At 41.7% G+C, this 16,512-nt stretch overlaps 1 protein-coding gene across 1 annotated transcript in view; it reads right to left on the reverse strand.

Moving 5' to 3' along the window:
* LOC306937309 (multidrug resistance-associated protein 1-like) overlaps positions 1–16,512 on the reverse strand; it is a gene marked incomplete at its 5' end in the record, with an annotated part of 60,718 nt that overhangs the window by 28,512 nt on the left and 15,694 nt on the right. The window contains 3 exons of the mRNA XM_079520980.1: positions 138–269; positions 476–537; positions 9,111–9,236. Coding sequence (XP_079377106.1) covers positions 138–269; positions 476–537; positions 9,111–9,236 — 320 coding nt within the window. The remainder of the gene's footprint in view (positions 1–137; positions 270–475; positions 538–9,110; positions 9,237–16,512) is intronic.

Consider the following 16,512-nt stretch of genomic DNA (forward strand, 5'->3'; position numbering starts at 1 on the left):
ATAATCACAAACATGAATTATGTTTGTTATTTACAGCTAGGTAGAGTAGTGGGGCGAGATGAAAAAGGGGCGAGATGACCTGTTACCCTGCTGAGCCCAGTCAGATGGGTACAGTATTACAGTAGTGCTGGTCTTACTGTTGAAGCTTGGTGTACTGCTGAGCCCAGTCCTTCTCCAGCTGTGAGATGATCTTCTCCGAGCTGTCCTCCTCCCTCAGAGACCACAGGTCCTCTGCCTGCAGAGGAGAGCGGTAGCCCTTCACCACCAAACTGTACACAAAAACAGTACACTGTTATTTTGGCTATTGGAAAACACGTTGCAAAATGTTGGAAAATCTCAAAAGCCAAGTGCAAGAATGTGGCCTTGGGGGCGTGAAAATGTCCCCAAGAACCACTTTATTAAATAGCACTGCTGTCTGATATGTGGTTACTTGTGGTATACATTTGATATTAGTGTCGGCGTTAGACAATCCTACCTGCTGAACCACCAGAATAAGAACTTGGAGAGGAAAGATGCATCATCCACTGGACATGGGTTCTGACGAAAGAAAAGGTGTTTAGAACCAGTGGAATGAATCGATGAGATAACTTCATTATCCACTGGACATGGGTTCTAACTTCTGACCAAAGAAAAGGCAAAAAAGGTGTTTAGAACCAGTGGAATGAATCGATGAGATAACTTCCTGACCCATAATTCTGATTATTGATTCACCTTATTCTTGGTCCTTACGTCGAAATTTAAAAAAAAAAGGTTTTCTAAATCATGACACTTTTCTGAAAGATTTGAGGCACATTTTAACGATTTTTCAAAAATAGCAGACCTACAAGTCAGCTTGTAGATCTGCTATTTTTCAATAGCTAAATTATAACATAATGTTTCAAACACCAAAAGGGGTTAATTCCCGCCCAAAATGGGTTAAGAGGGAATCGTCAAGGAACCACAATCGTTAAAACCCTAAAGGATTCCAACCCTACGCCATGGCTGCACCAACTACAGTCTTTTGAGGACTAGTCTAACAGTTATTCAGTACCTAATCCTATGGTCAGACGCTATACTATTAAAGGACCAGTGTGGAATATCCTCCTGACCTCACTCTGAACACACCCTCCCCTTGCCAGTGATGTATCTGGAAATCACAATTAACACTATTATAGCTTAAACAACTGTTTAGTGTAGTGTGACATTACATTGTCTTCCAGCAGGGCAAACAAGTCAGGACACAGTGGCTAGGAATCTCAGAATAGCCAGTGGCTTGATGACCACTAACAAATGGTTGGGTGTCGCTTGGTAGGCTTGCATGTTAGGACACCTACTGTGCCTCCTAGCACTGGGCTTCCTGGTGACCATATATGGGGACAATTTGGGACGAAGGGGGTTTGGGTAACCTGAGACCACCTTTGTCTCTGCTTTCAGTTGTATAAAGGTCTACTGTAAATGCCTATCTGTACGTGTGTTAGTCTGGAAGCCGAGAGGCTGAAGGACCCATGGGGCTCTGTCCCCATGGCTGATGCTGTATTGAACTCTGCAAATAAAATGGAACTCCGGAACCTTCATCTGCCTGTCTCTGCTGTTGACTTCATGCTCCGTATTTTTGCCTGAGTATTTTCTAGTCTAAGTATTCAACGTCTGTTTATGCTCTATGGGGAGAGGGAAAGCACTCTCTCCTTTGTAGAACAGATTCTTCAAAGTGGTGCGATTACCCGGTCGCGATGGTGCATTTTTTGCGTCAGGCGAGAGAACCAGTGGACAATTGACAATTCAGTCTAATAGATATTTCGGTCGGCAATTTTTTGGACGGAGGGGAATGGCGACGACGACGGCGCTATGCGCACTGCAGTCGAACCAGCGAGACGATGGCGACGGCCTGCCCGGCGCGGTGGGGGGGGTTTCATTCATCACCACCGCGACGGAGGCGGCCTGCACAGAGGAGCGGCGATGGGCAACGGCTCTCGGCGATCGTGACCAGAGGGCGATGGACAGCGGCTGGACGGCGGGGAGAGGGGTGCTACGGAGCACAGCGTGCCCCGGCCCGAGGGCGTTCATCGGCGGTCCAAGGGAGGCGATGGCCACTTCATTGACTCTTCTCGGCGCGTCTCGACTCGACAGGCGCCGGCGGCGAGGCGTCGTGGCTTCGTTCCATTCAGCGGCTCGACAGAGCTGATCTACAAGCTCGCAACGCGGCGATTCGCAAGTTTCTGCCTCGCAGAGGCCTACAGAATCCTGTGATGACACTGATAGTCCGTGAGCCAGGGGGGTTGGTCTGTACCATCTGGCTGAATAAGGCTCATAGTGATTTTTGTGAAGGTATACATGTCTAGAGTTAGAAAATATGTGATAGCATTGCACCCGTGGTAGCTTTATGAGTGCTATCATGCATTTTATTTTATAACACTAGGCGAAAATTGCATGGATCAATATGGAAAAAAAAATAGTAATACACCCCCCAAAAATGATAGAAAAGGTTTTTCCAATTGGTTCTGGTACCTCTAGGCATGCTTAAGAATATACTGAAAATATAGGAAAATATACATTTTCAAGATGGCGTCCAATATGGCTGCCAGGAGCTTAAAATGGCTATAACATCATTATTTGGGGGTTTAGGACTAAAGGAATGTGGCTGAATCAGTGAAAGTGATCAGTTAATTATAGGGATGTGTTGATGAGACAGTTTGGTCGATATCGATATCCGATATAATTAATTGCTGTTATGGCCGATAACCAATATTACCAATGTCGATCTCATTCTGTATTGAAAGATTATAATTTTGTCTATTCTGAAAAATACATGTAACAGGGTGTCTGCACTGCAGGCTTAGGCAAGTCACATCTAACTTAAATACCTTTATAATATTGTGAGCTTGTAGATCTGTTCAAACTGTTACTTTGGGCTTGTTTATCTGTAAAGACAGACCGATTCATTAATTTAATTATTTTAATTTTTTTATTTATTCCAAACATGTAAAAATATAAATGAGAAAAGACAAAGGAAATAAACGTCCAAAAATAATAATAATAATGATCTTTCATAATCCTTAACTTATGTTTATGTTCGAAAGTCGGGCAGATACTGGCACTGAGGAGGATATTGGAAGGGGTATGGGAGCGCAACCTGTCAGCGGTGATCACATTCATTGACTTCCAAAAGGCTTTCGACACCATCCACCGGGGGAAACTCATGAGTATTCTACGTGCCTACGGAGTTCCAGAAAAGTTGGTCCAGATGATAGAGTCAAGCTACAGCCAGACTCGAGCCAAGGTCCAAGTTCGGCCTCAAGCTCAATACCAAGAAAACAAAGGTAATGACAGTCAACACAGAGGACAAAACCATTGCCACTGCAGACGGGATGGTGCTCGAGCGAGTCGAGGACTTCAAGTACCTCGGGCCTGGACTGCCTCAACTGAAAAGGATCTGAAGGTTCGGAGAGCACTTGCCTGGAAAGCCTTGCACGGGATGAGGAGAGTGTGGAAATCAGACATGGGAGAAGACCTTAAGAGGCGGCTGTTCATAGATACTGTCGAGACATGGACCCTCACAGTACAACAGGAAAAATCCCTGGATGGAGTCTACACAAGAATGCTACGAATGGCACTAGGTGTCACATCAGAAATGTGGACCTCTTCTATGGGGACCTACCACGGGTCACGGACAAAGTCAGAGAGAGAAGGATGAGGCTGGCAGGGCACTGCGTCAGGTACCCAGAACTTGAGGCAAGTAAATTGACTATGGGAGCCAAACCCAGGGCAAAGCCAAGGGGGGGAAAGAAGCGTACCACCTATGTAGACGTGCTGCGGCGCGACAGCTTGGCTAACAACACTGCAGAGCTCAATAACCTGATGTTGGATAGGACATTGTGGAGGGCAGCGATCCAGGAATCCCGAGTTGGTGTTGGCTAGACCTCACTCTCGCAGTTACTATGTTCGAAAAAGGAGTAGGGAAAAGTTTATTGAAAAACGTAATCGGTCTGATTAATCAAACCGATGCCGATTAATCTAAAAACAACTCAAATCGTCCGATACCGATGTGTTTGCCGATTAATCTCCCATCACTAGTTAATTATGTATTGCCAAATCCAAAATGGTGTCCATACCACACCCAAAGTGATGTTCTATTGTACTGCATTATGTAAAAACATTACAATTACAAAATGAACAGAATAACTGTCACATAAAATCAATTTCTTATAAGTAGGTCAATCTTATGTGCTAAAAGGTCAGGTCAATGTCTGTCTCATAAGCAGGTGTGTCCAAGCATGCAGGAGATACAGTATGGTCACTGGTTGACATGCACAGTATTCACCTTACCATTGATATGCAGCTGTTTGTTGTTGTAACCTACAGCAGGGGTATTCAACTAGATTGAACTGTAGAATGATGGTGTGTGGGGGGCCGCACAGCGTGCACGCTTTACTGAAAATGTGGGGGTTCTCAAAATGCATTTGTGCTCAAACACAAAGATGTATACATTTGTGCACAGTAATGAGCAGGATAATATGACTATACAGCTATATGTTACCATAGAATAGATGTAGACCTATTTGACAGTGCATAAACATAATTGCCTTGACATTAACGACCTTCAATGGGACAGTCCTGTGCAACCTCATATCCATGTGCAAAGGCAAGATCAGAGCACAAAATACTTTGCTGGCAGGGAACTTCCCAGACTACCCTGATGTGCTGGGTGAGTTGGGTGTCACAATGTAACAATCTGTTGCTGCTGTTGTACCACGACAGTTGTACTCATATACAAGTGGAATGTGGCAGACCACCAAGCTCAATTTGAAAGTTCAGGTGATGTCACACAATTTGGATGGGAGATCCACATTTTGCTAAGGGTGACCTGACACCTGATGAGATGTTGAAGCTACAAATGAGAAGTGATGTTGATAATAAAGAGACGATGAGGTAGATCAGGATTTGGGTAAGATATTGCTGCCAATCAGGAGGGCTAGGGGGATGTGGTGGGTTGATTTTATGTTCCTGATTATGAGTTGAAGCTTACAGATATTGAATGTAGTTGCAAAAGATAAATATTATCATATTTTCTTATGCTATTATTACAAATGTATAAGTATAAGTTGTTATAGAAATAGAAATAGTTGTTTCTGTTTCATTGACCAGACCTTTAACATGTGAGATTGACCTGATATAAAGGCCTTTTTTGATTATGCCAATTACCAAAGTTTGGGCAACCAAGCTAAAATTGTCCCCAAATACAAATCAACAACAAAAACGTAATATGAAACAGCATTATTAGGTTTGGTATTGAACAGATAGAAGTGTCAAATGGACTAAAAGGTGATGTAATGGTGAACGGAAATTTATCTTATGCATTACTTACACTGTACACTTACACTATATTTAGTTTATTGAATTTCATAAAACATTTCATTAGAATTTATGTTCTAAGATGGTTTTAAATATTTACAGTTATTTACAGAGGGAACCTTTGTGCTGCATCTTTCATGAAAACAGAAGTACGTCTCATGTAATATATAGTCCCTATATGTTGTCTCTCCTGTAATAGATAACATTTCTAGATGTGCTAATTTTAACAACTTTTCAGAGAAATATATAGTCTGAGCTGTATCCCAACCATTCTTCAAAGATATATGATCAATAATAGGAGAGAACCATCAGTTTGAAGTAGAATGCTCCATTCGGATTTTGAAAATTGAGTTTTGGCATGTGGTTATAAATGGAGTGATAACACACAGAAAGCTACCACAGATGCAATGCTATCACATTTTTCCTAGCACTAGGGATGTATACCTTCCCAAAAATCACTATGAGACTTATTCACCCCATCGGTACAGATGACCCCAGATTTGGGGTCCTGGCTCACGGCCTATGATTCACTTTCTCGTTTTTTAGTCATGTTGTATTTTCATGACTGAAAGGGAGGAGGTGATGAAAGTGAATTCGGATCAGAATGAAAGTTTTCGGACAAAGGGCAACTCTACAACAGAGCGGCCTACGCCATGCGGTGCATAAGTGTACTGCATCACAAACCTCGTTTGGCCCGTGTGCGCTGACTGATGGACACTGACGAAGGTGAGACAAAAGGAGAAGAAACGTTACAGAAGATTTTATTATATCAGATGGATATCGTTCCATTTGATTCCAAATGTATGTCTACGTTTGTCTAGTTCAACATAGTAATGGGCATGTATGTTGATTTTATGTGTCAGTATTTAATTAGGGAAGTTGGCTTAATGGGGATGATATGCCTAAGGGAGATTTGGAGCTGAATAGAAATATTTACCGGAGTACAATTAGTTAGATGTCTCTTTGTCAGGCGAAAGACAGCGCTCCTGTCGTACGCATAAGTATTAATCATCCTAATTGTGCATAACGTTCTTATTTTTGTTCGAATAAATTTGTGAATGGGAAAAGTCAACGAAGGTATTTCTGCTATGACATGTGGGGAAAACTCTAAAGTTATATAAATTACTCTAGGATTTTAACGTAAGTGAATAATAGTAGCATGCACGGGATCTGGAAAAACTTAGTTAGGGTTTATGGTCGCCGGTGGTAACAGTGCTGTTATTTGTACGAGCCTTGGGAAATCTAGAGTGTTGAAATAATTATAGATGATTTCTGCATGTCCTAAAAAGATGAGTTAACTAAACAAAAATGAATCATTTTATGAATGACTATGGTAAAATTTATCCTTAACATTAACTGATGCTAAGAGCATCAGATGTAAAGTTTGAAGAACTGTAACACACTTTGTATTCAATAATTGGGTGCTTTGGAGTGAAGCAAAAGGGGTTGGATACAGCGACGGTGTATTGTGTTTAAATGTCAGATATATGTTTACGGGTTATCATTTATGCCAATGATCATGTTTTGAGTTATGTAAAGGTTAAAAGTGTTGATTACAGTACAGATAAGTTGTTAGTGTGTAAGAGAGATTCTTACTGTGGTTTTCGGGCTGGAATGTATTTTTTACTATTTACTTACTTACTTATTTTTATTCATTGTATTTCCTATGTAATGTTTTAGCCTGAAATTAAATTGAACACAGAAGGGAGTTCTATAAGCACACCGATGATAATACTGTAATGGAATGAGAACACTGGTAACGAGTTATGTGATTTGAATGCCTAGAAGTCTGCAAACCATTTTTGAATTCTACTGTAATTGTTGATCTCTTTGTGTCATATTTTTAATGTTCCAGTCAGTGCCAAAGGGAGGACGAGGGTCAATTGTGTTTCCATATTCGTTTTTATGAGGCATGGTTGCCTCAAAGGGAGGTCTGATGTATCTGGAAATCACAATTAACACTATTATAGCTTAAACAACTGTTTAGTGTAGTGTGACATTACATTGTCTTCCAGCAGGGCAAACAAGTCAGGACACAGTGGCTAGGAATCTCAGAATAGCCAGTGGCTTGATGACCACTAACAAATGGTTGGGTGTCGCTTGGTAGGCTTGCATGTTAGGACACCTACTGTGCCTCCTAGCACTGGGCTTCCTGGTGACCATATATGGGGACAATTTGGGACGAAGGGGGTTTGGGTAACCTGAGACCACCTTTGTCTCTGCTTTCAGTTGTATAAAGGTCTACTGTAAATGCCTATCTGTACGTGTGTTAGTCTGGAAGCCGAGAGGCTGAAGGACCCATGGGGCTCTGTCCCCATGGCTGATGCTGTATTGAACTCTGCAAATAAAATGGAACTCCGGAACCTTCATCTGCCTGTCTCTGCTGTTGACTTCATGCTCCGTATTTTTGCCTGAGTATTTTCTAGTCTAAGTATTCAACGTCTGTTTATGCTCTATGGGGAGAGGGAAAGCACTCTCTCCTTTGTAGAACAGATTCTTCACCAGCTCATTGATGCTCTCAACGTGGTGATCGTCTTTTCATTATGTGCAAACTTTTCTCTAGGAAAAGTGGTTCAAAGCAAACTGAATTATGAATAGCCTATCCTTATTACGTCACAATTGCTTAACTGTAGGCTACTCTTTAATTCTATGCATTTGCAAGAAATAGTTGAGTACAAAAGGGAAAGTTGAACTACTTAATTTAGAATGTACTGCACTCAAAAAATAACAAGCACATAAAAAAAGCTTCTCATTTACTTGCAATAATAACTGAACGTTACGTTCCGTGCCTGCTTGCCAAGTGCATAAAACACTGATGCATAATGTGTGGTAGGAGCCTAAAAGCACAAAGAAGGGGAGACTAACCTATGATCTCATATTATTAATAAAGGCTGCAATTTAAAAGCAGCATAACATTTATTTTATGCGTGACAGATGTCATATACACACAGTACGTGAGTTCTCATTATTGTTCATACACGGCCACATTTTGAATGGACGATATGCTAGTGTATTTTAACCTTTCAACCCATTTAGGACTGAGGACGATTCTAAAAACGCCTTCTACTGCACTGGAGACTGCAGAATCCAACTTACTGTAACTCATTGTAATATGTTGTAATATGTTGCTGTGGAGTAGTAGAGCAGAGAGAGACGGGAAACAGAGGAGATGCGCAGTGCGCTATCATCGTTTTATTATTATTAAAAGCTTTATTTATTCTTTATCAATGACGGTATCACTCCAAAAATAGCCTTCAAAATCTACAAGTTCAAATCATGGCACATCATGACACCTTGTGAGCTTGTAGATCTGCTATTAAAAATAAAAGTAAACTATAATAGGAAATCGGCTCGCACATCAATTTTCACTTTCATACATGTATGAATTAAAATGGTAAATAGTAAATGGTGTATTTATATAGTGCCTTTATCCAAGGCGCTTTACAGTTCATTACAGTCACCCATTCACACACACATTACTGCAGTGATGGCGGAGGAAACCATGCAAGGCACCAACCTGCTCATCGGGAGAAAGTAGGGGTTCAGCGTCTTGCTCAATAAGGACACATCGACACTAGGGGAGCAATGGATCGAACTTGGAACCTTCCAAGCAGCCACCCTACCCCTGAGCTTAGAGTATATATTAATAGAGACGTGACCGAGAGGAAACACTGAAGCGAAAAGGACACAGGCCGAAAGTAGGTACTGCTGGCCCTGAGCCACTGCCACCCCTGTGTCAATTAAGCCCCCCCCCCACCCCCACCCCATGCCACCTACTGTACCTTGACGTAAGCCTGTTTGGCTGCGATGGGCCTCCGGTCCGAGAAGCAGCTGAGGACGAGCTGAGCGAGCTGCAGGGAGAAGTAGGCGAAGAAGGCCACGAAGCGCATGGCATCCGCGGAAAACCCCTAGAAGAAACACATGACAGCCATAAAAACAGCTTTAAACACCACATGCCACTGTTTGCACTTAGCAGGCTTACGCCAATGAGACCAGAGAACAGACGGCTTCGCCAGAGAAAACAGCACATTAAAAGAGAACTGAATCTTTTTTCTTTTCTTTTCATTTATTTATTTTTTTCCCCACAATTTCCCAGTGGTGTAAAGTAACTAAGTACAATTCTGAGGTACATTTGTTCTTTACATATTTCCAGTATTTCTAACTTCCAATACTTTTACTTCTACTCCACTCTCAGAGCCGAATATTGTACTTTTACTCCACTATGACTAGAAAACGAGTTACTTTGTAGATTTCATTTTCAATTATTATTACAAAACAAATACATTAACCACTTCATCCTATATACATTTCGGCAACTCGAAAATAGCTGACCCGTTTTTTGTTTTGTTTTTTTCCACCGAAAGACGCTACAATCGAGGTGTTGGCCAAAAGTTAAAAAAACTGCTGCTTTGATGTAATATCTAAATAAGGCTTTAAGTCTGCAGCCGGGACCTAACATTGGACCAAAATGATGGAGAGTCATGGAACCTAAATCAAAATTACCCCTAACCAGCACTTCTATGAGAGAGAAAAGACGAGGGAAACACCACTTTCTACCGTATGACGCATTTATTATGGAGATTCAGCTACTTAAAGATTATTTTTTTCTTCCCCCGGCAGTAATGGAGGAAAGCAGTGTTTTAGGTAGGTGAAGAGAATAGTAATCATACTTGGACCAAATAGTATTTGAAGACAATCTTTCTTCCATTTCTTTGAGGCCACTTACAGTATAGGTGCCAGATGGGTGGGGGATGTCACACGAGACAATGTAATTTGTGGCAGAAAGGGCAGACAGCCACAGGCCAAGTATTCAAACATAAATTATTATCCTTTTTTTTGTGAACAACAACGTCAGTTGTGTCTGTCCCAACTCCCAGAGCGGTCACTTTATAATCACAGCACTTCCCAAACAGTTTGCCGAGGCACGCTGGTGATGTGTGCCTTATAGCCAGGGATTTGGGGAAAACCGCGCATTATTATTGCAAATACAGCTATACGTCAACTTCAACTTGACTGTCACGTCACAGGTTTACAGGTGTAAAGAAATGTGTGAAATTCCTTTTCGTACATGTTCCCATTATTCATTTTGTATACGTTTTCAGGAAAGAGAAGAGCAATGGAGATATATAGAAGGAAAGAGCGAGAAAAACAGGCTGAATATTTAAATATTATATTCCTGAAATTAGATTTTTACAAATAGTTATTTTTAATTTACTGTAATTACATTTATTTTGTGCACATTCATTTCCCAAAACGGAGGAAATTATAACAGCCTAAAAACATATATTATTTTAACCACTTTGAAAGGCATGGCATAGGCAAAGATATCCAATGTATCATGTAATCTACATTTGAAATAGCATAGGGCTTACATGGTTAATTCATAATGTACTATTTTCCCTTCCTAGAAATGTAGTGGAGTTGAAAGTACAATGTTCGTCTTTGACAAATGCATTTTCGCTGTGAATACGGTATCCATCCATTGCTGTGCCTTTGACACAAACACACCTGAAAATCATAGACTTTTCTGATGTTTTGACATTGTGTATGTTCAGCTTTCAAATAAACGCACAAGCACATGATGAACTCGATGACATCCGGGCACACCACGACTACGTTGACATAATGTCGGCGTTGACATTTTCCCTTTCCTCTTCATTTCTTACCAGTTGTCTTCAGACACTAATTATACGCTTCACAGACAGTAATTGCTCATACTGTAGATTACTGATGCTGCTTTGTGGAGGGTCTGGGTGTGGGAGTTGAAATACACACAGTCTATACAATGTGGCTTGACTGTTCTTTTTTTTACCCACACTACTGGGGATAGATTGTTTATGTACACGTGTATACATCCATAAACCCATATATGCATTTATGTAATTCTGCATTTATATTTATGCCTGTTAATTAGCTCATACAACATGCAAATCCCATTGTATTTTACATTAGTCCTGTATTTCTGTTACTCTGTTGTTGCCTTGGATTTGTCTATCTTATTTTGTAAGTATTGTTCTGTGCCTTCCTGCCTGCCCTTGTTTGGTGTTTCCTGTTCTGTCTTAACAACCCCCCCCCCCCCCCCCCCCCCAATCCTTCCTCAGTCACCTGTGTTCTGTTTGCTCGTTTGCCTGTTAGCCTATCCTGTGTTGATTGTATTTTGAGTTCACCTGTGTCATCCCTGTCTATTTAAGTCCTGTGTTTGCATTGTGTTCTTGTTGGTCCGTATAGACCTGTGTTGAGTGAGTTGTTTATCTGCCTATGTTTTTGCCCTTATTTAGTAAGAACCTTGGTTTAGTCAAGGCCGTTTAGATGATAGAGTTGCGACAACTCCGTTCACTTCATGGGTCCAGTCCAATATGGCGGCTCTGTGCGGCTATATCAGGGTTGGCTATGGGGAGCCGAATAGTTAATTACGAAGTCCTGGACCGGAGGTGGACAGAATGCACTGGACTCAGGCAACAGCCCAGCTTTAATGATCAATAAATCCCTTTATTTTATATCGTTGTTTAGTAATGGTACAACATAAACATTACAGAGACTTTAGTTGTCACTGTACAATACTTTAAAACAGTTGCATAAATGCCAGTTGCACAAATGCCTAAAATTGCTGAGATTTGTGCCGCCCTAATTGAAAACTATGTATTTAAAACTATGTATTTCTGCCCTCTCAATGACAGCAAATCTCTGGGTTTAGTTTGGGTTTAGTTTTAATAAACACTTCTGCATCTTGTTGCCTGCTTTTGGGTCCTCTTCCGTATTCATTCCAGACAGGCTGTCCCAATGTTGAGCAAGCTTGATATATGCCAAAAATCTGAGTGGTGAGTGGTGTAAGGTCTTATATAGACTGATCAGCTGTGGTCTGACGTAATGAAATCACACCCGTGTGAACTGGGTGACCATAGCAACAATGCTCATTTTTTGGTACGAACAGACACGTAAACTAACAAAGCTGAAATCACACCCGGGTGAACTGGGTGACCATAGCAACCATGCTCATTTTTTGGTACGAACAGACACGTAAACTAACAAAGCCAGTTGTAGGAGTGGTTTACACCACTCAAAAAGAATAGGGCCTACAGATGTATACATATACTCCTGTTTTGTTTTAGTTTTTTTATATTCCCAATCCCTTCACTTTACTAACTGCATCATTCTGAATCTTCCCTGAACCTGGTTGTCAACAGTAGACTACATACTCCTGAGGCAAACGGTGGGGGATGGGTAGCGCGACTAGCGCCAGAATTAAAAAAAATTACACTTGTGTGAAGTGCGGGGCGCTCTTAAATCATCATACATCTTCATATATCACATTCCATGCTGAGCCAATCAAATCGTTTCCGTGGTACAAACACACAACGCTGGGCATAGGAGGGGCCTCATATGTACAAATGGATCTGTATAAGGGTCCATTGGGTTCTGTTCATACAACAATCTTGTACAACATTCTTGGAGTTACAACATTTGAAATGAGGTATGAAGAGGACAGCTAGGATTTGTTAAAGAGAGCAACATTGTATACCACTACTAATGTTATTACCCGTTACACAGTGAGAAAACTTTGCTCTATATGTAAAAGTATACATTTATGACCTGGCAAAAGATATCAGCAAAGCGTATCAACATCAGTAGTAATTTTCTTTTCCTTTTTTGTTGCTACATCTGGCGAGAGTGTTCTCCAACAATAATAATTTCCTCCTGATTTGTCTGTCTGAAAAAGTTAATTTGAATGTTCAGATGTTCACGTGTTGTGAAGTAATGGGTCGGTTGTAAGTTTTCTGAAAAACATAAATACAATTCAAAACTATACAATTGTAACAATAATAATATTGCTATATCGCTCCTATTTCCATATTCTAACTTTGTGTGTGTTTGATCACAACACAAGTATCAAAAGTACCAGATCCACAAGCTCTGCTACTTGATGCTTTTGAATCTGAATCGTGAAAAGTTTTGGATAGGGATGCACGATTATAAAATTATGACCGATATCCGATCTCCGATTATTTGCAGGGTTGTATCTGCCGATACCGATTATGACCGATTCCGATATTATACAGATTATTTGGACATAATACAAATAAAGTGTTCCACCCGACAGAGACAATATACTAGCAACAACTACACACAGAGGTGTGTGGCTTGAAAGGTATAACAACGTATAGGTGTTCCAGGTCTAAATGGCTTAAATAGCGCTTAAGTGGGTCATTAATTCATAATGTATTTGTGTACGTTTGGGTCCCCGGGGAGACACTAAATGTCTCTTTTAGGTCTGACCTGCTGCAAAGGTTTTGGGAACCCCTTGGTTTATTTTTCGTTTTTTAGAGATCCCAGGTATTTAGTTTTTGGCTCTGCCTCAACATGCTTCCTGATATCGCTCGCTTCCCACCCCTGGCCGCTGGCATGAAACTGTTCTCTCATAATGTGGCATTGTCTTGACGTACAGTAGGGTCCGTCTTTCATTCATGACTTTGAAAAGAGAAGGGAATACATGGTTAAACAACCCAGTAAATCCAACCAAACACGGTCAAATTACAGCCCACGGTGAACTGCATGAGATTCTGCACCATTCTTGTGATTCATAAAAAAAGGCCAATAACAATGAAGGGAGCGCTGAGAACGATACAAGATAAACAAGTCTGTGCCGCAACTTCCCACTCAAACCCACATGGTTTTTACTGCTCAGGAAGGGCAGGGCACAAATACAGGACAATGTTTATTCACCAGAAGAGGCTATATGGGAAATGTGTGTGTGAAACAGTGGTTATCACAACATTTTTCATGTCAAGGACCCCCACATTGATATGTAGTGATGAGATATGAGATGACGGATGATCTGAAAATATTTTGTGCCAGAGAGCCCCATATACCTAAAAGAAGATTTGTGGCCGCATGGCGACACATGTGAGCTTGTAGATTGTAGATAGAAGTATAAAATATAGGGTTAAAGTGGTTGAACATATTTTGAAGCTATATTAACTCATTCTGCCGGGGACCGCCCCCTGGAACCCCCTCGTCGAGGACCCCTTAAGGTCCCCTGGACCCCACTATTTGAGAACCACTGGTGTACAATACACTAAATCTGGACAATTCTAACATAAAGATGCACTCTGGATTTTACTTTGGGTGTTAATTTATCTTTAGCATAAATGTAACCAAATGGACCTGTTAGGGTTAAAATAACACAAGGATTTTACATTTCACTGTGTAGAGAGCGAATGCGATACATGGAGAGAATAGGTATGTTGGCAGCATTATTTTCTCATCGTGTTGCACATCCTTATCCAGGGATTTCCCTGTGGAGCCGCAGGAGTTTCCGGAGTACCACAGCCACAGGTTTCCTCTCCTCTCCTCTCCTCTCCTCTCCTCTCCTCTCCTCTCCTCTCCTCTCCTCTCCTCTCCTCTCCTCTCCTCTCCTCTCCTCTCCTCTCCTCTCCACGTCCAACTCAACAGTGGTGGAAAAAGCAGGCTACTCACATTTTTGAGGGCCCCCATATGCCCAGCTTTGTGTGTTTGTGTGTAGGCCTACCCCATAGAGATGATTTGATTGGCTGAGCACCCCATAGCGATGATTTGATTGGCTGAGCACCCCATAGCGGTGATTTGATTGGCTGAGCACCCCATAGCGATGATTTGATTGGCTGAGCACCCCATAGCGATGATTTGATTGGCTGAGCACCCCATAGCGGTGATTTGATTGGCTGAGCACCCCATAGCGATGATTTGATTGGCTGAGCACCCCATAGCTGTGATTTGATTGGCTGAGCACCCCATAGCGGTGATTTGATTGGCTGAGCAAAGTACGTATTGAGGATAAAAAGTGAGGACAGAAAAGTGAAGATGGAAACGCAAATTGTGATTGTCAAGTGCAAGATGGGAATAAGCAGAGTAAGCATGAACTCTGGTCAATAAACAAGGTCAATAATCACATAAACAGAGTGCACAGAGAACAGTGTATAGTGCCTCTGAAGAAACTATAGGATGTCGTAAACAATATGAAGCCAGCATCTGTCTAAACAAACATGCTATTCGAAATAGCATTCAGCACATTTAAACTATAGGAAACCAGGTAAACAATGAATGAACCTATCATCTGTCTCAAACTTTTTCATGTCACTTTTTCCACTATATATATATATATATATATATATATATATATACACACACACAGAAATATAATAAATATAGTAAAGAGAGCCTACTGTCAGCTGTCCAGGAGTCCAAATATAATTAAATTAAATTTCAGAATGGTAGACCTGAGGCCTACCATACCAGGCCTGAGGCCTGGCATGGCACATCTATGCACGAAATGTCTATGTTCACATGCAGGCTTCTGTGTGCGGCCATCTGAGCATGTGCGGCACTACAAGTCTTATGTGTTTGGGAAACCCAGCCATTATTTCTATGTTGATGTTGCACAGTATTCTGCACATCTCATCTCACACACTTGCCTTGTCACTGCTCTTGTACCTGTATGAGTAGTGAAACAGTGTTTGTTGAGAGCTGTATCTTATTATCGATTGATTGATTGATTGATTGATTGATTGATTGATTGATTGATTGAGCTGTATCTTATCTATGGCCTTCTTTACACTCACACAAACGTTCTCCCTATAGCCTCCGCTTTCCCTCCCATGGGGCCGAGCAGCAGAATCCCCCTCTGGGTTTCTGAGGCTCGATCCAAGATGCTGCTTTCATTCATTCATCGAATGAGTTTAATTGTCACTTTGTTTTGTAAACGTGCTTCATTCAACCTTTAACCGACATCCGTCCAAACCGGCCCAGCGAAGCGTGACGACCACAGACAGCACCACCGCAGAACTCCCGACCTCAGTGTGTACCATGAAGACGCACGCACGCACACACGCACGCACGCACGCACGCACGCACGCACGCACGCACTCACGCACGCACGCACGCACGCACGCACGCACGCACGCACGCACGCACGCATGCACGCACGCACGCACGCACACAGAGAACTCTGGGTGGAGGCCATGTGACTATGCACTTCTCGACCTTCATATCTATGGGTTTGTGTTTCCCATGCATGGGGGCGGGGCACGGCTGTGAACCCTCAAACGACAGCTTCCTAGAAGTATTACCCACGGAAATCCTCAGCGTTAATCTAACTCTGAGAGGGTAGAAATTGGGCCCTTTTAGTTCCTGTACGACGGGGTCCATTTG

Source organism: Electrona antarctica, assembly GCF_951216825.1.
Source record: "Electrona antarctica genome assembly, chromosome: 14".
NCBI lineage: Eukaryota > Metazoa > Chordata > Actinopteri > Myctophiformes > Myctophidae > Electrona > Electrona antarctica.